The 22150-nt window shown below is 40.6% G+C and overlaps 1 protein-coding gene across 5 annotated transcripts; it reads right to left on the bottom strand.

The window, feature by feature from the left end:
• Positions 1-2049: 2049 nt before the first annotated feature.
• LOC114892504 (bromodomain-containing protein 8) lies at positions 2050-21898 on the bottom strand. 5 transcript variants are annotated; one of them, XM_029217534.1, is made up of 22 exons: positions 21830-21898; positions 20657-20753; positions 15633-15702; positions 14282-14331; positions 13926-14048; positions 13732-13812; positions 13247-13311; positions 12453-12589; positions 11693-11911; positions 11160-11304; positions 10104-10313; positions 9432-9712; positions 8640-9092; positions 8236-8329; positions 7987-8033; positions 6998-7212; positions 6717-6809; positions 6453-6521; positions 5676-5853; positions 4588-4692; positions 4065-4109; positions 2050-2427 (listed from the first exon to the last, which is right to left on the bottom strand). In XM_029217534.1, the coding sequence occupies exons 1-22, from the start codon at positions 21846-21848 to the stop codon at positions 2368-2370; spliced, it is 2856 nt and encodes a 951-aa protein (XP_029073367.1). In that variant the 5' UTR covers positions 21849-21898; the 3' UTR covers positions 2050-2367. The 5 variants fall into 5 exon arrangements, with proteins under 5 accessions (XP_029073367.1, XP_029073369.1, XP_029073368.1 ...); XM_029217536.1 differs by lacking the exon at positions 10104-10313 and having other exon boundaries at positions 21830-21858; XM_029217535.1 differs by lacking the exon at positions 4065-4109 and having other exon boundaries at positions 21830-21858.
• Between the last annotated feature and the right edge of the window lie 252 nt (positions 21899-22150).

The raw sequence follows: 22150 nt of genomic DNA on the forward strand, positions 1-22150 counted from the left end.
TTTCCATCTCCCAATTTTGGTAGAAAGATAAGGGGTCAGAAATTTTTTTCAACTCAACATTAGGAAGAGTAAAAACTAGCTGAAGGGAGACATCAAGAGAAAAAGTGATCTGTCATTGGGAATAAAGAAAAAGCCCTATGTCAAGCAGAATAATAGAATTATCACCCAATAATTATTTGTTGTTAGATTTCCTCACACTCTAAAAGAGAAAAAACTGGAGCATTGCTAGCTGAAATGAATGCCTCTATCCCAAACCACCCTTAAACTCAACTGCAAGGCAACAATTTTGATGGACAAGGGATCTTTTCCTCAGCATACAGACATTTTTAACCTATCAACCATTAAATCCTCAATGCATACTAAGATACCTGTGGCATCCTTCTGGTCATATCCAGCTCTCACTTCTCAGAAAGAGAACTGCAAATCAAGTTTTAAAAATATCTTTCCTTGTTTTCAGTACACTGCACTCCTGGTTTTCTTAGTCCTTCATCCTCTCCCTTTTACTACTTTAATACATCCATCTTCTATGTTCTTGTTTGGGCCTCTGCCTCCTTAATATGTCCTTAAAACAATGCAGCTACTTTGAGGTTTCAACTTTGATCTTTATTAAGGTGGCTTCCAAATCTCTCCACCTTTACTTTTTATATGCATTCTGGTCTCATTTCTCCATGTACCCAAAGGTCAACTCCCTTAGGTGCCCTACCATCTCCTTCAACTCAACACTTATAAAACTAAAATCACTTTTCTTTCTGAACATCTCCCAATAATTTGCTCTCCCAAAATTCCTTATGCCGATCATCAACACTATTTTCTTAGTCCTGTTTTGACTCTTTCTTCTCTTATATTCAGTAAACAAGTCCACTTGCCAATTTTCTTCCACAATAATTTTTCTTAATGCCCATCCTTTACATCTGAATAAATGTGATAGCCTCCTGGTCAGTTTCTCTATTCTTAATCCAACCTGCTCTGAATAGTCTCCCTATTCAATGCTTTACAATAGCTATCACCTCAAATTTCTCAATCTGTCACTCAAAGCCCTCCATAAATCAAGCTCTATTTTGTCCCCTTAGCCTGGTACCTGTAATGCACTATTCTTTAATATGATTCCTAATTACATTAGTCTCCTTATTTCCCCCACCTCAGATGCCTATACCTTAATTTAGCTTGCTAAGCTTGTAAATCACGTTCTCTACCAACTCAAAATCTACGTCCTTTAATGGACCTCTTCCTCCACAAACTTCTCCAACTTTTAGGGCTCCGTTGCTTGTATCACATGCATGTTTGCAGACTGCTTTGGGAATGTACTGTAATTGTACTTTAATTTTCTAACTCCTGGATTGATTGAACTATCACTCACAAAGACGGTATCTTCTACTTCCTTAGGATCCTAGCAAGCTTTATAGTTTTACTTAAGCCAAAAAGATCCGTGACTTCCAATCATAAAGTTCTATATCTTTTTCAAGAAGGCTCAAAATACTAGACAATACCCTATTAATCTCCATCTCTTTTTAATAAAAAGCTCACTAGTTCACTTCACTGATTTAGTTTTTATTTAGTAACAGAAGTTGGAATAAACTCAGGTGATAAACTTGATAACTGAGTTTAGCCTTCAAACAGTAATGTTATGAATTCTAAAATACACAAGAACCCTACACATAGAAAGGAATAATAATATACTATTCAAGAAATACCATGTGTAAAGACAGTATAAGTAAAACAAATGCCGAGGATAAAGATGCTACCTATATCCATGCTTTAATCTTCTTTAAGCAATGACATGAACAGAGAACTCTGAAAACCTTAAGTTTTACCAAACATTGAAGAAAGGCTGAATAAGGCAGTACTTACAGCACAATGCAGTACTTTTAAACATTATAAACTCAATCTTGGTTACTTACCTTCTCTGACCTGTAGTAGAACAGTTCATATTATAAGACCACTTTCCCCCCAACAATCTCATTCCCACAAATGACGAAAGTTTCTATACAGAAGAAATCACAAGTTTCACACACACATTCACACACTCAAAGAACACACCAAAGGCTAGAGTTTTCTTTTCTTTCAGAGTTTATTGTGTACACATACACTTCACAGGTTTTGTTTTTTTTTTAAGTCTGTACACTTCACAAGACAGTACAAACTAGCTACAATCTGCTAGCAACACATCAGGACATTAACACATCCCATAATTTTTGCCCTAAAACAGGCAATTGTGCTACTCCAGCTCTCTGAGAGAGATTTTTCCAGCTCATGTCATGTGGCCCAGACACCTCCTCTTCTGTAACTTCCACTTCTGGAACTTCCACAAGCCCAAGCTCTATCTTTACTTCTATTTCATGTTCAGCTCAGTGCAGATACTCTGAGGCTTCACTTTTTCATCTTCATATCTGCTTCAATGGCACAGCGGCGCCCCCTGGTTCCCCCATCCTAGATGACAGGCAGACAAAGAAAGGGAGCATGAGTGAGTTAGCTATGAGGTAAGAGAAAAGGTGCAACAAGAATGCTGGGGATTTGGTTTTTGGGGGGAAGAGGGGGGAGAATCAGCAGAAAAATCCAGGAAATGAGGGGCATTTATCTGTCTTCCCACAGAGTGGGCTAAAAAGCACCTGGTAGTAGTGTGTGAGAGGAAATGCAGGACAGAGTACCTTGCTTCTGCCCACCATAGAGGTCACTGGAGTTCACCTGGGGTCCCACAGAATGACTATCAGTCATCCCACCCGGGCCCCAAATCATGTGCAAAGGAACGGGAAGAGTAAAAGATGGGTGGGAGAGTCAGAAAGGGCAGTGGATAGTGAGATTCTTGGCTAACATACCTGTCCAGCTGTTGATCCCTATAAGAAAGGCCTTTCCTGCAGACTGACCCTGGCACTAGTTCCCTAGCACCTCCTGAGTTGTTTTCCGTGAGATCAGGACAATCAGAAGGCTTCTTTCCATCTGCTGCTCTCTCCCTGCAGCCCAGCTCCTTCCTCTTGTGCAATACTTTGCTGTCTTCAATAGATAAAAGATTCTATTAACCAGCCTTGCAACAACCAGCCAATTGCTTGGGGATTCAGAGTCACTGTTGCAGGCCGGTAGGAAAGAATGGAGATTACGGACTGTGGTACGGACTAAGGCCTGTAGGTAAGATGAGCTAGTGAACACTTTTGCTGGGCCAGGCCATTTTTACATTTCTAACATGCAAGGACTCTAAAATTCTTAGATCTCATGAACACAAGTTGCCTTTGAGGCAACAGTAAGTATAAAAATACCACCCTTGCATTTGTATAACGCTTCCTTTTTTTTTTCAAGCCATTTTATCCTCATTTTATCCTCACAACATCCCTGTGAGGTACGCTGGACAGGCACCTCATTATATTACCTCCAGCACACAGATGAGGAAAACAAAGCTCCAAGAGATAATCCAGAGTTTTAAGATCATGTGGTTTTCTAGGCTGACATCCTTCCATTACATCATGACTTAGTGCCTCATAATGAACAACAGAGAGTCAGAGTATTGTTCAAATCACAGAGGAAAAGATTAGAAGTCTTTAGGCTAGCTTTACTAAGCTTATCTCTAATTCCACCAGCCACTACTGTTATGTAGTGGTCACTGTTACTGAGATCTTTATCTTAAATTTTACTGAATGTTTGTGTATCAGTCATCACTCTTGCAACTTAGTATTAGAGGAAAAGAAAAAACCCATGTGCTGAGTATCTGTAGGTATGAGGAACACTTTTTAAAAGCCAGCTAGCAGCTGCTGCTCTGAGCAATCTTCTATTTGTAAGAAAAGAACTGTCAAAAGGTGCAGTCAAGAAATGAGGAGAAGGTGCATCCTAGATTCTTACCAATAATATACCTCATTTCAGCTCAGTGAAGTCATAAATGGTCCCTACCCAGCCCACACACACACACATGCAGAAAGACAGGAGTGCAGAAGAGAGAGTTTCTTATTTGATGACTTGAATAAGCAGAAGTTTAAGACATTGCCACAGTCTGCATGTTCGATTTCCCTCTGCCACCCACCCCCAGCAAGAGCTGAGAAACTTTGTGGCAACACCACCCCTTGCAGCCATTCAATACTTACAAAGAGAGAGAGAAGGAAGGCAGGAGAGCCCATGGGGACACTGTCCTGTTAGAGGACAAACAAACACTGATCAGGTTCCACGGAAACTCTCAGCTGCAAGCACCCCAAACCTCAGGACAGAGACACAAGCACCACACACACAAAGACAAAAATTTTTAAACTCAAGAATAAGAGGAAAGAGATCCAAAAGCAATCTGGCCATTATGCCTCTGGAATAGGAACTGATGGTCCCCAAATGCTGCAAGCTATGTCATTTCTCCCACCTTGTGAGCACTCTCCAAGAGGAGATAATAATTCATGCACTCAGCTCACAATTTCTCCCATGTGACTGGGTCTTCCAGTCACAGCAGGTTTCTTCAGTGTTTGGATGGGAGCAAACAACTACCATTTTAAAATCTTTATGTCTGTATACCATTGGAATGTAGAAGCCTGGAAGTACCAAGTAGTAACATAAGGTTCCTTGGATGCTTCAAACTTCTATCACTGGAACACTGGCACACAGGCTCTTCCTTGGTCTCCTCACCTTCTCTGAAGAATCCTGTTTGCGGGTAGAATCTCTCCCTCGAAGACTTTTAGCACTGATCCCAGACTCAGATGTCTGCATAATCAACTGTGTGGCCAGGAATTGCTGTAGGGAGAAGAAACAGAGTTGGCCCTAGAGACCTGATCCATCAAGGAAGAATGAAGACACCTTAGGCTTTGTAAATAGGAGTACAGTACTGTTCTGCAAACAACATTCAAATACGTCTTGAATGATTAGGAGTTTTAGCACATTAGGTTTTAATTCTAGTTGTGCATGCTAAGGAATCGGAAAATGCCAAATAGCTCTAATTTTTTGTTCTTGTTATAATATAGCATCAAAATCTCTATGCTCTTACTCTATAGCACAGGGAATTATACTCAGTATCTTGTAATAATCTATAATGGAAAAGAATCTGAAAAGAATATACATAAAAAATTGGGGTGGCCAAAAAGTTCGTTAGGATTTTTTTCTGTAAAATGTTATCTGAAAAACCTGAACTTTTTAGCCAACCCCATAGATATAAAACTGAATCACTTTGCTGTCCACTTGAGACTAACACAACACTGTAAATTAACTATATTTCAATTTTTTAAAAAATCCTAAAAAACAAATCTCTATGCTCTAAGAATGAGAGAAAATAAAACTAGATGAACCAAAGCAATTTAAGTAATCAGTAAGCAATTTAAGTAGACTGGCAGACTGCAGAGATAGATAACATCCCTCCAAGTTCAATATCCCAAAGGGTGCCTGGTAATGTAACTACAGGATAGAAGTAGGTTCCCTGCAATGAAAAGGATCGTCTACCATGTACATAATTCATATCACTTAAAAATATACATTCACCATTTCACAAAAATTTTATTAAAAAACTTCAGGAAACAAGATATTTGCCCAAGAAAGGCAGAACATTCTCTCACAACTCTTTTACCAAACCAGCATGAGAAAATCATCATGAATCCAGCAAGAATAAAATTGTATCTTCCTGTGTCCCTGATGGCTATTCCAAGCAAAAACCACAACACCCCTTCCTAACATCAATACAAATCCTTCTCTTGAGTATTTTAAAATTCTCAGGATCCTCAAAGTACCTGGATCTGCTCCAAGACATCTCGCTGCATTTCTACTGCCATGTGATAGACATCGTGGTCTGAGCTATTATACATCACAGCATTCTGGAACATCAGCATAATGTCACGCTGAAATTCAGCTGTGCTGCGGATCAGTCCATTTTCAATGTTTTTCTTAATAGTTGATAAATCCATAGGCCTAAAAAACAGAGCAGGAGGAAATGGGAGCATAGAGGGGAAAAGGACTCCACTGGATCTCTGAATATATTATTACCGTATGCATTTCCTCATATATACCATTAGTCCCAGCTGCCAGGACTCAAACCAAGCCCTAAAACAAGTACTTAACCCCAAAACCAAATTCAGCCTATATAGTAAGTACTGAGAAAGGTAATAAAGGGGGTTAATTCTTTTAGACTCAGTCAGTGATCCAGTCAGTGAAAAAATTAGTTTAGCACTTGGTCATATTTAAATCAAAAACATCTGCTTTAAACTTTCTGTGTAAAGCAAAAGTCCACTAAGGGGCTTCCCTGGTGGCGCAGTGGTTGGGAGTCCGCCTGCCGATATGGGGGACACGGGTTCATGCCCCGGTCCGGGAGGATCCCACATGCCGCGGAGCGGCTGGGCCCGTGGGCCATGGCCGCTGGGCCTGTGCATCCGGAGCCTGTGCTCCGCGGCGGGAGAGGCCGCGGCGGGAGAGGCCCGTGTACCGCAAAAAAAAAAAAAAAAAAAAGTCCACTAAGACTAGACAACTTACAATTCAGGCCTAGTCAGCGTGCTGAATGGATCATGGCTTACCTCTGTACAATGCTGTGGTAGCCAGGTGCTATGTCATCTGTAACAGGCTGCAGGAAGACATTAGCATACCTGTCCAAAAAGAATATGGTGCAATTACTGACTTATCCTCCAAGAAGCACAGGTGAGGGAACTTGATCTAAGCGGCTGAAGGTTTAAGAGCCAATGCCATCAGTCCTGATTAAGCATACTCAGACTTTTTTCTAATTACCAACAATGAAGAGGAGCAGGAGAAAATGTTCCTACTACTTGGTAAAGCCCACTCACCTATGATTAGCTGCGGCTCTCCATACAAGCATGATGGCTTTCTTCCAGATTTTCTGTGCCTGAATAGCTTCCTGATCCTCACTACAGACAGAGCTGAAATAAAAGAAATATGGGAGTCCCACTTGGCATAAGTCCAAAAAAAAAGTGTCTTAATTACTTCTTGTCAGGTGTTTGTTCCAGGCCAAGAAACAGAAGATGAAAAAGTAAGACTAAAGAAAAGATCCTCTCCTACTTCTCACCTTCACTGCCTTGACCTCAAAGAAAGAATCGCAGATACTCACAATTGTGAAGAAGCAGGGCTGCTGGGGATGGAGTCTGCCAGTGTGTGGGACTGCAGCGTAGCATTGTGTATGCTAAAGCCATCGTCACTCTCACTCACAGGGGGCTCATTATCCATTTCTGACAAATAGCCTTCTCCTTGATCTTCTTCCTTAGGCTCCTCTAGGCTGGCCGCTTCACTGACTCCATCTTCCTCCTCATCCTCACCTGGGGCATCCTTAGACATAGTGTGCTCCAGTCAACAAATGGAAAGGAGAGCAAAGCTATCCAGCAAAGCATCATTAAACATGATCTGTCTTTTGGGTTAGATCAGTTCTAGAAAATGACCTCACACTGTTTCCTGACTGAGCCCTCTATCACTTATACTATCATCTACTTAAAGATACTGACTGATCAAGTAACTTAGAACCTGGACAAAGAATAAGACCCAGGATCTTTTTAAAAGGAAGAAAAAAAAAAGCTACTTACTTAAGACTAAGCTAAGAGGCGTTCCTTCTTTCCCCTTGCTCTTGAGAGGAACTCTGACCCTGGGTACAAAGTTATCAAAAATAGTTTTTATTTTGTATCTCATCTGATGGAGCAAGCTCACATCGCATTAAGTCTGTTTGTTACTACTGCTTTAGTAATTCTAATAAGAAAACTTTGGATGACTTTCTCTGAATAGTATAATTAATAATCTGATTTCTATATGCTCTCCCTGGCTCTGATATCCCTACTCACTCCAAATCACTCTGGATGTATCAAAACTTCTTTGTGCATTATATGCAAAGAAAGCTCTGTGTGATATTCACAAACTCTTTCAATTAGGAAGCACCTGTTGCCATAGTACTCCCACTATGCCTAACTGTCCACTGCAGCTTTTCCCCATGCAACTCCTTAACCAGTCTCATCTCAGAGAATAATGATGCGAGTTTACTGAAATTCATTAAAAGGTAGTGCTATAGGGAAATCTAGTCACACAGCAAGAGGAATAAAGAAAAGTCTGAAATACCTTTATCTGGCTTCCAAAAATAGTCCCTGATTCTTCTTTCAATGAGTCTGCAGAGGAGAGAAAGACTACCTGAAGATTTTTCCACCTTAGCCTTCCCCTTCCTATGGACAATAGTCCCCTGCAGCTCTCCTTTCCATGCTGACCTATTCTACCTCCTCTACTTGCCCACAACCCACAAATCCCTCAGAAGCCAAAGCAAATGATTTAAAGTTAGTTATAGAGTACATATTTCCTGGCTTTATTATTTACCTGACATTTCAAACTTGTGCTGAGTCTCTGACTCTAAAGGATCTTCAATGGGATTTGAGCCATGTGATGGAGACAACATGCTTTCAGGGGATGCCTGAAGACCAAAAAGAACAAATACCTTAAGTCCTGGTAAATCACTACAGCTTATACATTATTCTTCAATGATAATGAGACTATACAAGAAATTCTAAGTCCTCCTACCCATGTAATATGATTCTAATGGTCACCTTAATAGAACAGGGTAAGTATACATAGCACTGATCATACCCATGGGCTTTGGACACATCAACATGTCAGAACTCAGGCATGCAACAGGAAAACCAAAGGCCTAAAATGTCACTTCTTACCTAAGATATAACCCTCCACCCCCTGCCCCCATCCCCCAAGGCCCTGATGTTAAATACCTCTGTCTTCACTGTTGTAATTGGAGTTTCATCGCCTCTCCTACTGGAAGCATCTGCTTCAGTAATTTCTCCAGTTGCAGTACTTCTGGGTTCCTCATCTAAGTCCTGACTCCTGAGTTCTGGTGGCTCCATACTCGTGGCTGGAACAACTCCAGATACTACTTCAGCACCTGAAATGCCTTGCTCTGGTTCTGCAGGTTCCATTTTGATCTCAACACTGGGTTCCCTGATGTCCACCAGTTCATGGATTCCTTTGCTTTCTGTTTCTTCAAAGTCCAGCCTCTCTTGCTTGACCGTCATCTCTGGTGCAGGGAGAGGTACTGGCTTGTCCCGTTCCTGCTGCATAGGGTGCTCCCAGGGGCCAGGCAGGGATTGGGGATCATCATTCTCTTCACAGAATGACAGTGCTGCTTCCACTGCTGCCACATCCAGCACTTCAGGATGATCATCTACCTGTCCCATAATACAAACACTGTTGAAGTCACAAAAAGAAGCCCAAGTCCCTCAATTCATTAGCACCAAATGAGATGGCCTGAATCTGAAGCTTCTCTCTCCATGTAGCAGAAGCAACCAATGGACAGGTACCTGTCTGGTACAAACCAGTAACATAGGAAAGGCTGGGTAGATGACTAGTATGTCAGCATCAAAGGGCTTTGGGACTACAGAGATAGAGATGGGAAGAAGCAGGAGAGTTGTTTATGTAATTCTTACTACAAGAAGCAAGGAGAGGCTGAGGAGAGAAGCCTATGTAGGACCCATGAGACATTCTTTGGGGCTTTGCTGAATAGTTACCTTGTCCTCAATGATGGCAATGATGTCCCCAACAGTCTCAAAGTCCAGTTCTTCACCTGTGTAAGACACAGCAATATCCATCTTCTCAGCCAGATCTAAATCTTCCTTCCCATCAATGCTAGGAGCCTTTGATCCTCCAGGGGCCTCTGCTACCCCTGACCGGAAACACTCTTCTTTGATAGAATTGATGATCATGGAGATTTCACTGCTATCCATGGAGACAGTCACAGTATGTGGATCCCCCACAGCCTCCATGGGAACACAGGTGTCAGGCTGACTCACTGAATAACAGGAAAAGAAAACCATCTCAGAAGCTTATTTGGTACCAACTGCCCACCTGGAGATCACACCAAAGCTGTGGACAGATGTCAAGTACCCATACACTTAAGCTCAGTAAAAGTTATCTTACATCTGCCCATGTTTTCTTCTCCTCAATTTTATCTAGAAAGGTGAAAACACATTCTCAAGCCCATTCATATATGTACACTTAGCCCTTTTGCCCCAACACATAAATGCCCACCCACTTCTTCTCACATCCTTGTTTTTTTAAGAATAAAGATGCACATGTCCACAGAGAACAGAAGCTGATGCTCTTGGTCGCCTTTCTCTAACTGAAGCTCAAAATGAAATTTTGGATCTAGTTGCTGCTCAGGGCGTGGGTCAAGGACGCACCTGGAGCTACACTCTCAGGAGTGGAGACAGCCGGAGCAGAGGATGGTGCTGGCAGCGCAGGCATCATGACAATGGTAGCTTGGGACACAGACTCTACAGGGGGTGGCACAATTTTAACTGGAGGTTCACTGGCAACAGTAGTGAAGGAAGCAAGAGGTGTGGTGAACTGTGTAGGACCAGCTTCTAAAAGCCGGGAAAGAGTGGGAGCACCTAACAGACAAAGAGGTACACAAACGAGGTAAGAAGAAAGCACATGAGCAAGAAGCAAACAATAGCCACTTTAAGACTCCAACCAAGAAAATTTTTAGTCTCAAAGGATGAAAGTAACTCCTCTGTTAAATAAGCTCATTATCTATATCCTTATTTTTTCAAACCTTACTTAAGATCTTCTGCCAAGTTAGGAATGACTCAAAGCACTAGAATACATAACTCACATGAAAAATGAGTGGTAATTAAAAAAAAAAGGTATGAATAAATCTGTCCCTTCTGCTGAAGTTAAGCATGCTATAAACCACCCAAATTTAACACCACTCAAATACTAAAATCAAATGTTTGGCAATTTTTAAAACTCTTTTTTGCTTTACATTTTTTACCTCATTTAATTCTCACTACATCCTTGTGAAGTATATATATTGCAATTAATTAAGAGGAAACTGAGGCTTAAGAATTAAGTTACCTATCCAAGGTCACAAAACCAGTGTGTGGCAGGCCTGAGACTCTTTAAGTCTAGTGTTCTAGTTCCAAATCTTATCTGCCTATGCTATAGTCTCAGGTATCCCTAGCACCCTTTTGTGATTTTTGCACCTTCACCATTAACTTCACTATTCCTCTCATTCAGTATCTATGCTGTGGTCATCCAGGACAATCAGTATTTTGAAGATGACATGGATTTACAATTTCGAGCACCATGTGGTTTAACAGGTAAAGTAGCTCCAAAGTTGGGCTTTAAATATAGGATTCACAGTTGATTAATAACAAAGGCTAGAAACCAAGGGCAGTCAATGCCATGTTCAACATCTCTAAAATAAAGTCGACAACGGAAAAGTAGTGACTTACCTGAGGCAGCTGGGGAGGCTGCAACAGTGTTGGGTGTTTGCTGCATCTCCCCACCATGTATCATGGGAAGGACCCCGCCTACCTCCAGGAGGACACCTGTACTGTTCAGGTGGCCAGAAGCCACAGCCATTTCACTCTCATTGACCTACCAGGGAAGAATAGAGGTGAAGGCTACACTCAAGCTTTCCTTTATTACCACTTCCCAAAAAAGCTCCAGCAGTTGGCCAAACTTCATGAAACTAAAAGTTAATATCCAAAGAAAATGATTTCAAACCCAAGGGAAACTCTGATTTTCAAAACTTATTGACAAGAGTTCTCTGGAGAAGAGAACCAAAATAATTATGGCTTCAGATACCTCAGGACCCAAGGATACTATCAACTATTTTGTTTTGTTGTGTTTTTAAATTAACATTTAACTAGGAGATCTCTTCCTCTTTTGAACTTTTTTTCCATGTTATATTTTAGGTCCCAGGCACTCCCTTCCAAATTACTTAATCACCACAGCTCTCAAACACCCACAGAAGTCTCCATACCAGTCTGGGGCTAGTAGGCAGGAGGCTGCCCTTCTTCAAGAGCTCTGACAGCAGAGGGGAGGGGGGTGGAGTTGCTTTCTGTCCAAGCATCTTTTTCTGGGGTGAATCATCTGTTACTGGGGTCATGGGGGCTTCTAAGGGTGCAGAGCCTGGAGGAAGGGTGTCAGGAATTCCAGGAAACGAGGTGACTGGGGTACTCGGCAAAGTCCCAGGGGTTACCTAAGAGACAACAGAGAACCTTTATCTGACTTCTCAAACTCAGGAAGGTTCCCTACTCATCTGGATGGGTTAGTGTGTCTACCTATTACTTTATTAGTCCTGAGTGGAACTGCCCAGAAACCCTCTACCCGTCTTGCTCTCAACCACACCTTTCTTCCCCACAATTTTTTCTCTTCTACTCACTCAAACCCAAAGTGACTCAATCATTCCACCCAACTTGCCTTTTATAAACTCCTTACCCACTACCAATATTATATTTACATAGAACTCAGCCTATATTTCAGCAGGAATTTCGTAAGACCAGTACACTTACAAGTAATTCCTTAAGTTAGTCTTTTACCTATCTCTAAAAATGTCAAAAGCCTCAATGTTTTTAGGTCCATTCTTATCTTAGAGCACAGAACATGGTAAATTATGTCTTTAGAATTCAGACCAAGAGAGGAAATTGCCTCTAAGCCAAAAGTGGTTTCCTCATCACTCAGCTCTCTGCTGGCTTACTGCCCCTTTGCTGATCAATTCCTGTGGATGGAAATATACTCACCCCAGAGGTGGCCTCTTCCATAGTGGTTGCAGTCAAGTCGGCAAGTGGATAATCACCTCCTGGGGAGGCAGAATCTATAGGAGAGCGAACCATCACAGTAGGTAACCTCCGAGGGGGTGTTTTTACTGCTTGACGGGCTAGAACATACAAAAGAACATTTTCTGTCTTCAAGATTAAATAAATAAAGCTAGACTCTGCTATTATATAATAAAGGACAAATAGGGATGTTACATTACTTAGGCAGCATTAAGAATCTGGATTAGAAAGTTTTCTTTACAAGTTTTTAGCCTAATTCTTCCTATGAGCAATTCTCACCCTAAGCAAACTTGTGGACCCTAAAGGTCCTTGGAGTAGGAAAGTAGTTTAAACATCCCTCAATATCCTCTTCAACAACTTAAGATTCTACTTTTAACAAGAGGGAAAGACCTCAATGGCTCAAAGCATGTATTCCTAGAATTACAAATGCTGAAGTTCCTCCCCTTATCCAATGACTAAATTATTCTCAATCTTTTTACAGGCTTTGACTTCTAAAACCTTGTTTATGTTCAATATGTTATTATCAGGCTTTTGTGTCTTAAAAGAACACAAGGTCTAGTGAGATCTCATCAGAGCTCACTTTCTAAGAGTTTCTTCCTGGACATAAAGGGACGTTTTTATTCTAGTAAAAGAGAAGATGACAGAGAAAAGCATGCAACTGGAATTAGTAGATTCTGTGTTAACAAACAGTCTTCAACTGTCATCGTCAGGCAGTAGTGTACAGTCAAATTGTTAAACAGTCACTAGGTTCACCTTACCCTGATAAGCCGCATCCGTAGCCTTCCTCTTTACTTCAGCCTCCTCTTCCTCCAATTTCTTTTTCCTAAAGCGGAAAATAAGGGTTAGATCCTAGCCGGCTGTAGCTCCTTCACAGTGCCCTCACAGGGAAGTTTTTTTGCCAGGCTAGCACTTTCTAGAGGAAAAACCTAAAAAATAAATCTTTATCAGCAAAATAGGGAATTTTGAGTATACTGCCTAACTACCAGTTCTTTACCCAGGCAAACTAGAGCCACTTTTAAGTTAGAACTAAGTTATGTTCTCACACTGAAATATTCTATCACATTACCTTCTAGGACTCACTACCCCCTCCCAGCCACCAGGCCACTCTGCAGCTTTCCCTTTCCAGAATCTCTCAAGTCTAAAGGGATGGCAGATATAGGAAATAAGCCAGATTACTTAAGAAGTAAAGAGGATAAAAAGAGAAAAAGGAGTACAGATGGAAGAACAGTATAATATAACCCACATCGCAATGTCATTGCAAAGCTCATCCAGTCTGCTGTCCATGTGCCCAGCTTGAATTAGTTCTGCATCTCTTTTCAGCCGTCTGTAGGATGAGAGGTAGGTAGACTGCGTTTTTTAATCTATTTTAAAAATTCTGACTAGTATAAGCCAGCCCGATTTGTCTCTCCCAACCATTTTGCAATCTCTGATAAGTACCTATATTTTTCCTGGGTTTCCTTTATCACTTTCTTTAGTTCCTCAACTCGCTCAGCAGTCAGTTTCCGAACAATGACATCTTCAACGGTTTCTACCACTTCTCCCTTTTCACCCCGTTTCCGTCTATGGAAAAATTTAAAAAACAAACAAAAACAAAACAAAACAAAAAAAACACACTTGAATAAGAGAACATTTTTTCCTACTCCCACTTGCTTTCTTTGAGCCTTCTCCAACATCTAACCAGAGATAATTTCTAACTTTTATCACACCATGATATAAACATAAAAAAACCAGACTTCCACAGTAAATATTCTCCACTAAAGAGATTTGGCTCAAGTGCCTGGCTTTGTACTCACTTTGGGGTCTCAGTGGTCTCTAGGAGCTCTGAGTACTGGGAAGCACAATGCTATGGAAAAAAGTGAAAATATGATGAGCAAGCCTAAAAAGGAATGACCTTTCAAAGTTTCAACATATTAAACTAAGGTTTAGACAGGAGAGCTATATTTAAGGTAGGAGTAGCTTCTAAGAGGACAAATTACTTTGCAATCAAATTAGTTCAAAATAATCAATACCATAACACAGAAAAGGGAGTCTTCTGGCCGGGAGTTTGTCTATTTGAGGAAAGACAAGCTAAGAGCCAATATTTATACTTAATATCTACTGAGTAGTTACCGTATGCAAGGCACTGTGCTAAATGCTTTCTAGGTACTACCTCAACTAAATACTTTCAACAATCCTGAATCAACTTTTATCCCGATTTTACAAATCAGAAAACTGAGGCTCATGGTTCAAAGTTTTCAAGTGGAGTCATATTAAACCCAGATCCATCTAATGTACAAGACTGGTCTTTTAACTGTTATGCTACACTGACAAGAATAGTTTGTAATAGTGTGGGCATACATGGATGGATCTTCATGGTACTATTCTTCATGGTACAAAAGCCTTGTGATTAAAATGGTAGGACCTGGTCACACTGGTCAGAATGCCCATCATTAAAAAGTCTACAAATAATAAATGTTGGAGAAGGTGTGGAGAAAAAGAGAACCCTCTAACACTATTGGTGGGAATGTAAATTGGTGCGGCCACTGAAGAAAACAGCACAGAGATTCCTCAAAAAACAAAAAATAAAACTACTATATGATCCAGCAATCCCACTCCAGAGCATATATCCAGACAAAACTATAATTTGAAAAGATACATGCAACCCTATGTTCATAGCAGCACTATTTACAATAGCCAAGCTAAGACACGGAAACAACCTAAATATCCATCGACAAGTGAATGGATAAAGAAGATATTCACAGACATAGAGAACAGACTTGTGGTTACCAAGGAGAAGGGGGTGTGGGGGAGGAAAGGATGGGGAGTTTGGGATTAGCAGATGCAAACTATTATATACAGGATGGATAAACAACAAGGTGCTTTTGTATAGCACAGGGAACAATATTCAATATCCTGTGATAAACCATAATGGAAAAGAATATGAAAAAGAATATATGCATGTATAACTGAATCACTTTACTGTACAGCAGAAATTAACACAACATTGTAAGTCAACTATACTTCAATAAAATTTAAAAAAGAAATAAACATAAGAACAAATAAATAAGATACTTAAGGACCAAAAAGAAAAAAGGCAGGACCTGGAAGGGAACCCACTTCACATCTCAACAAGTGCTCTATAAGAACGTTTACTTGGGAACTTACTTTTTGAGAGAACCAGTCTGGAGGGCGGCCAGGTTCTGCAAAGGGCTTGATTGCTCTGCTAACTGATACCCTACAAAATTAGAAAAGCCTTATCACATACCAAACTGAAAAAAAAAGAGAGAAGGTATACTGAGAGTTCAAGGTTTAGAGTACAAACTTTGGAGTAAAAAATTGTCACTGGGAAATATTCTGCAATATGTGACTATGGAAAATGACACAGCTACTGAAAAGTCATTTTAGAGGGAAAGCATCATTGCTAAACAGTTTTCCTACATGATGTACTTCCTGAGTGAAGTGAAGCTATCAGGACCTAGTAAAGTATCATTTCTGTTCATTTGGGAAAATATTTTTATGTTGATCTTGGTTCTTTCAGAAAACATCTGTCATTTGGGAAGCAATCTGTAAAATATTCCAGCCCCCCAAAAGTTATCTTTTGATCTATTAATACAACCCTTAGGAATATAAGAAAATAACAAAAGAAGCAAGCACCAGGAAGAAAGCACCATGTAGACTTGACCAGACTGATGAACAGTTAGGTTTTTCCTAAATGCCTGCAAGAGGATATTTAACTTATGGCACTTCATCTCTATAAAATATTAAACAACCCATAAAAATAACTATGAAATATAAAATATATGGTGATACAGAATGTATTTATAACATAATATTAACTGAAAAAAGGTGACACAATTTTCTGCTATGATGCACTCATATGACTTTTTAAAAAGTTACAGGTATAAAGACAAAGGAAGAAACAGGCAAAAATGAAAATAGACTGAAATGGTTTGATGCAAGAGCGTGAAGGGGCTTCAACTGTGTCTATTTCTTTAAAAAGATCTGAAGGAAACATGACAAAATATTAAGATTTCTTAAATGCAGGTACCAGATACATGGGCACTCTGTATTACTCTCCCTACTTTTCTATGTGGCTGAAGTATTTCACAACTTTAAAAACAAAAAAGTTTTGAATTTTGTGTTGGGATGATGGTTTCAGAGTTTTTTCTTTTATAAAAAATTTACTTTATCCCTGGTGGCGCAGTGGTTGAGACTTCGCCTGCCGATGCAGGGGACACGGGTTCGTGCCCCGGTCCGGGAAGATCCCACATGCCGCGGAGCGGCTGGGCCCATGAGCCATGGCCACTGAGCCTGAGCATCCGGAGCCTGTGCTCCGCAACGGGAGAGGCCGCAACAGTGAGAGGCCCGCGTACCACAAAAAAAAAAAAAAAAAAAATTTACTTTAACATTGTTATGTGGATAGCTATCAGCAAAAAATAAAGTTTGATTCGTAAATTACACCTTTCTTTATAACAAGAAAAGCCCCCAAATCGATCAAAGATTTATATATTTTAAAAAATATAACCATAAAAGTACTAGAAGAAATCAAAGGAGATTTTATAACCTCAGACTAGGGAAGAACTTTCTAATTATGTCACAAAATCCAGGAGCTATAAGAGAAAATTATTAAGACTACATTTTAAAACTCTTCATGTAAAAATATTACATTAAGCAAAGCCAAATAGCAAAGTGGTTTAAAAAAATGCACCTCAAAATAGACAAATGGCTAATGTCCCTAATATATAAGGAGCCACCCCACCCCCCCACCCCCAGTCAAAGAGAAAGACTAATAGTCAAATAGAAAAACAGGAAAAAGCAGTTTACAGAAAAGGAAATAAAAGTGGCTCTTCAACACAAGAAGATATTTAACTTCACTCATCATAGGATAGATGCAAATGAAAGATATGAGAACTATTTCAAAGTTTGATCTTATACTGTCAAAGATCAAAAATACATAACACCACATTCTATGAACCAGGCCATAGAAAAACAAGTACTATGACATATTACCAATGGGAGTATAAATTGAAACAAATCTCTGAGTAGGGCAATTTGAAATACTTACCAAATTTTATAAACATATATATTCTTTGACTCAACAATTCTACTTTCAGTTTATCTTAGATACAATTCATACATAACTACTCAAGGCTATATTTATATTAGCAAATGCCCATCAACAGAGTTCTAGTTAAAATTATGGTACTGCATAAAATATCATGCAGCTGTTAAAAAAAATGAGCTAGATCTTCATATGAAGATATACAAGGGTCTATAAGATACAGTACTAAGTTAAAGAAAAAGTAGCAGTGACAAGGTAAAGAACACTGTGCATAATATATAACCAGTTGTGTTTAAAAAAGAGAGGGGAAAAGAAAATATTTATTTGTTCATGTATACAAATTTAATGGCAGAGAAACATACAAGAAACTGCTAACCCTGGGAGATAAGATACAGTGATGGAAGGAAAACACTGTGTACCATTTTAATTTTTATTTATTTCTTCACTTATTTTTGGCTTCTTTGGGTCTTCATTGCTGCGCGCGGGCTTTCTCTAGCTGCGGCGAGTGGGGGCTACTCTTCGTTGCAGTGCACAGGCTTCTCACTGCAGTGGCTTCTCTTGTTGCGGAGCATGGGCTCTAGGTGCGCAGTTTTCAGTAGTTGTGGCACACGGTCTCAGTAGTTGTGGCTCACGGGCTCTAGAGCACAGGCTCAGTAGTTGTGGTGCACAGGCTTAGTTGTTCCGCGCCATGTGGGATCTTCCCGGACCACGGCTCAAACCCGTGTCCCCTGCATTGGCAGGCGGATTCTTAACCAGTGAGCCACCAGGGAAGTCCCAACCATTTTGAATTTTGAACCTTATGACTTAAGTACCTCCTCAAAATATAAATACAATTTAAAATTTTAAAGTTTTACTTAAGTGTTCTACTATTTTTTATATAAAAATGTAAGAAAATATACAGATTAGATTCTATTTCAATTCACTTTACTTGGTATTTCGTTTAAAAATGAGTTCAGTTTATATTTGAGTTATATTTAAGTTCAATCTGAGATTTACCAAATTAGTGTGCTTCGTTTTGTCGCAGGATTTACCAGCTCGAGAACAGCTGCTACGTGGAAGATCCCGGTTTCATCTTTGAAAACTTATTTGAAAAATACATAAAGGGGCTTCCCTGGTGGCGCAGTGGTTGAGAGTCCGCCTGCCGATGCAGGGAACACGGGTTCGTGCCCCGGTCCGGGAAGATCCCACATGCCGCGGAGCGGCTCGACCCGTGAGCCATGGCCGCTGAGCCTGCGCATCCGGACCCTGTACTCCGCAACGGGAGAGGCCACAACAGTGAGAGGCCCGCATACCGAGAAAACAAACAAACAAAAAACATAAAATTGTTTAAGTGTTAAGTGTGACCAGCAATGGTGCTTTGGTAAACTCATTTGAATGGTTAAAGTAGTAGAGATATACCATACAAATGCAAATTTGTATATTAAGTAATCTGAACACTTAAGATAATTAAAAGGTGTCCTTAGATCCTGAGGGAAAAAAGAGGGGGGAAAAAAAGGACTAATGTTAAAAATGAAAGCGTATGTCCTGGTAGCAAAAAAGATTGGAAACCACACACAGTCCTATTTTCTGGTACTTAAAAGAAATACTGAGTGCTAAGACAATTCAATAGGGAAAGAATAATGTTTTCAACAAATACCGAGTCCTGGGACAGTTGCATACCTACATGCAAAAGAGACTCCTGCTTTACAACCTACACAAAAATTAACTCAAAATGGATCAAAGACCTAAATGTGGAGAGTTGAAAGTTGTTAGAAGAAAATATAGACGTAAACAGTTTCTTAGCTACGACACCAAAAGCACAAGCAACAAAAGAAAAAATAAACTCGTATCAAAACTAACAACTTTTGTGCTGTAGGCAATACCAACAGATATCAACAATACCTAAGAAAGGCAACACACAAAACAGGAGAAATATTTGCAAATCATCTATCTAACAAGGGATTTGTGTCCAGAATATATAAAGAATCTTAAAACTCAATAATGAAAAATAATCCAAGGGATCTGAACAGACATTTTTACAAAAAAGACATACAAATGGCCAATAAGAACATGAAAACATGCTCAACAACACTACTGATCATCAGGGAAATGCAAATCAAAACCACAATGAGATACCATTTCATACTCATTAGTACAGCTATAACGAAAAAAGACAACAACAAATGTTGTCAAGCATGCAGAGAAATTGGGGCCCTCATTTATTGCTGGTGGGAATGTCAAACAGTGGGGCCACTTCCTAGTTTGGCAGTTCCTCAAGAAGTTGAATAGAGAATTACAATATGATCTAGCAATTCCACTCTTTCAAGACAACTGGAAACATATCTGCACAAAATCTTGTACACAAATGTTCATAGCAGCATTAATTATAATAGTCAGAAAAATGGAAACAACCCAAATGTTCATCAACTGACAAATGGTAAACAAAATGTGGCATACCCACACAAGGGACTATTATTTAATCAAAACAAGGAATAAAGGGGACTTCTCTGGTGGTCCAGTGGCTAAGAATCTGCCTTCCAATGCAGGGGACAAGGGTTTGATCCCTGGTCAGGGAACTAAGATCCCATGTGCTGCGGGACAACTAAGCCCGCGCGCCACAACGAAAGATCCCGCATGCTGCAACTAAGACCTAATGCCGCCAAATAATATTAAAAAAAAAAAAAAAAAGGAATAAAGTACTGATATACTCCAACATGAATGAACCTTGAAAGCACTATGCTAAGTGAAAAAAGCCAGTCACAGACAACCACAAACTATATGATTCTATCTACATGAAATGTCCAAAGTAAGTTATCTATAGAGAGACAAAGTAGATGAGTGGTTGGTGGGGGTGGGGGAGGGGAGATGTTAGAGAGGTAAAGAGGAGACTGTAGAATAACTGCTAAGGGATAAGAGACTTCTTTCAGGGGTATTTAAAATGTTCTAAAATTAGACTCTAGTGACGGTCTTACAATTCCAAATATACTAAATTCTGTGAATATACTTGGTTAATTTTATGGTAAGTGAACTATATCTCAATAAAGCTGTTAAAAAACAAATGCTGCTTAAAGGTTAACTTATGGAACCCACCGGTATAAAAAAAAAAATACCCGACAGTTTCTAATAGCCAAGAAAGCAGATACCTTACCAATTTTGATCTCCACTCCTCATAACGGAAGACGCTAAACACAGCTTCTCTCGGATGGACCATGGCTCTGTAGGGCCAGTACTCAGCAGTTTATGTTCTGAAAGGAGAGAAGACTTGGAGACAACCACTGAGACACTAATTCTAAGCCCCAAAGGGAGGACTAAAAGCCTAACACAGAACATCCCAACCTGTAAGGACAAAGTGAGCCACTATCACCAAATCTTGATTTTCACCTCTCTAGTAAACACCACCACTAGGGTGATGCCTATTCATTGCATGAGAACTGCACTGAGTATATGGCAAAACATTTTTTCTTCAAATACCATGGTTACTCTATGGTTTTTTTTTAAAAAAAAAGAGTCATTAATTCATCGCAGTTCTCCCCAGAGACCCAGTTTTAAGAATGCTTTACTCCAGGGACTTCCCTGGCGGTCCAGTGGTTAAGACTCTGTACTTCCACTGCAGGAGACACGGGTTGGATCCCGGATGAGGGGAACCAAGACTCTGCATGCCCCGCGGCGTAGCCAAACAAGAATGCTTTATTCCAATTTGGATGCAAGGGCTATTTCCCAGGATTCCGAGCGGCCAACCCCCACACCCCACCCTGCACTGCCCCACCTCCTTCTTAGCATAAACTTGTTTACTTCTCTCAGGAACACCCACTACCCTTTAGCTGCTGGGCCTAAAAAACCTTTTCACTCCGTGAAACAGGGGGAAATGGCTGAGATGCACGAAATGCAATTTTCCCCCAGTGGCAGAAAAAGCTCACGGTTAAGATACCCCATTTCTCTGTGAGTACAGGCCTCACAAACGTTCGTCAGAAAACGACTCTTTGAGACGCCGGCCATTCCATATAGCTGTTGTGTGGACAACATGTCTGCCCACACGCCCGAGCCTCTGAGGAACCGTTTTTCCTCTCACTCCGCGGAGCGCCCAAACATACAAGAACTCCCTGAGGTGCTTCTCTCAAAACTCCGCGGCCTTACTGAAACACAAGACTCTACGCTTCTAGGCCCCCAACCGTTGGCCTTCACGCCGGTCGAGCGCAGGTCTTTGACGGCCCTGGGCCCTCAGGCAAATCATTGCTCCTATTCTCTAAGAGTGTGACAGAAATCTGTTGCCTGGCCTTGGCGCTACAAACACCTTCCACACAAGAGCAGCGCAATTACTTACTGCCCGTTCCGGTCGCCATCTTGGCCCCGAAGTCTCCAACCCTTGAAGGAAGACCGTCTGGTAGGGCTAAAGCCCGCGGGATTCTGGGAAATCGAGTTCCGGTGTTTGTTCGCGGTGCGTCATGGGAAATGTAGTCCCCACCCCACCCCACCCCCCAACCCCAGGATGAACAAGCGCCCTAAACTAGGTCTCCTGTGAGAGGATGGCGACTGGAGCCTAAGGATTGCCTTTAGGCTTCTTAGAAAAGAAATGCCTAGGGTTCAAGAAAAACTGATAAACCGGAGTTCCAGTGGGCCCAACTCCAAACTCCGACAGTTGGTA

The sequence above is a fragment of the Monodon monoceros genome, unplaced genomic scaffold, assembly GCF_005190385.1.
Source record: "Monodon monoceros isolate NGI ecotype Baffin Bay Population unplaced genomic scaffold, NGI_Narwhal_1 Super_Scaffold_12, whole genome shotgun sequence".
In the NCBI taxonomy this organism is placed as follows: domain Eukaryota; kingdom Metazoa; phylum Chordata; class Mammalia; order Artiodactyla; family Monodontidae; genus Monodon; species Monodon monoceros.

Bases quoted from the DNA above. Each gene is read 5' to 3' on its own strand.
- LOC114892504 (XM_029217534.1), bottom strand. The intron at 13,312-13,731 runs GTGGGTTATATT...TTTCCGCTTTAG, and splicing joins CTTTGCAATGACATTGCGAT to GAAAAAGAAATTGGAGGAAG. The intron at 12,590-13,246 runs GTAAGGTGAACC...TGTATGTTCTAG, and splicing joins TACGGATGCGGCTTATCAGG to CCCGTCAAGCAGTAAAAACA.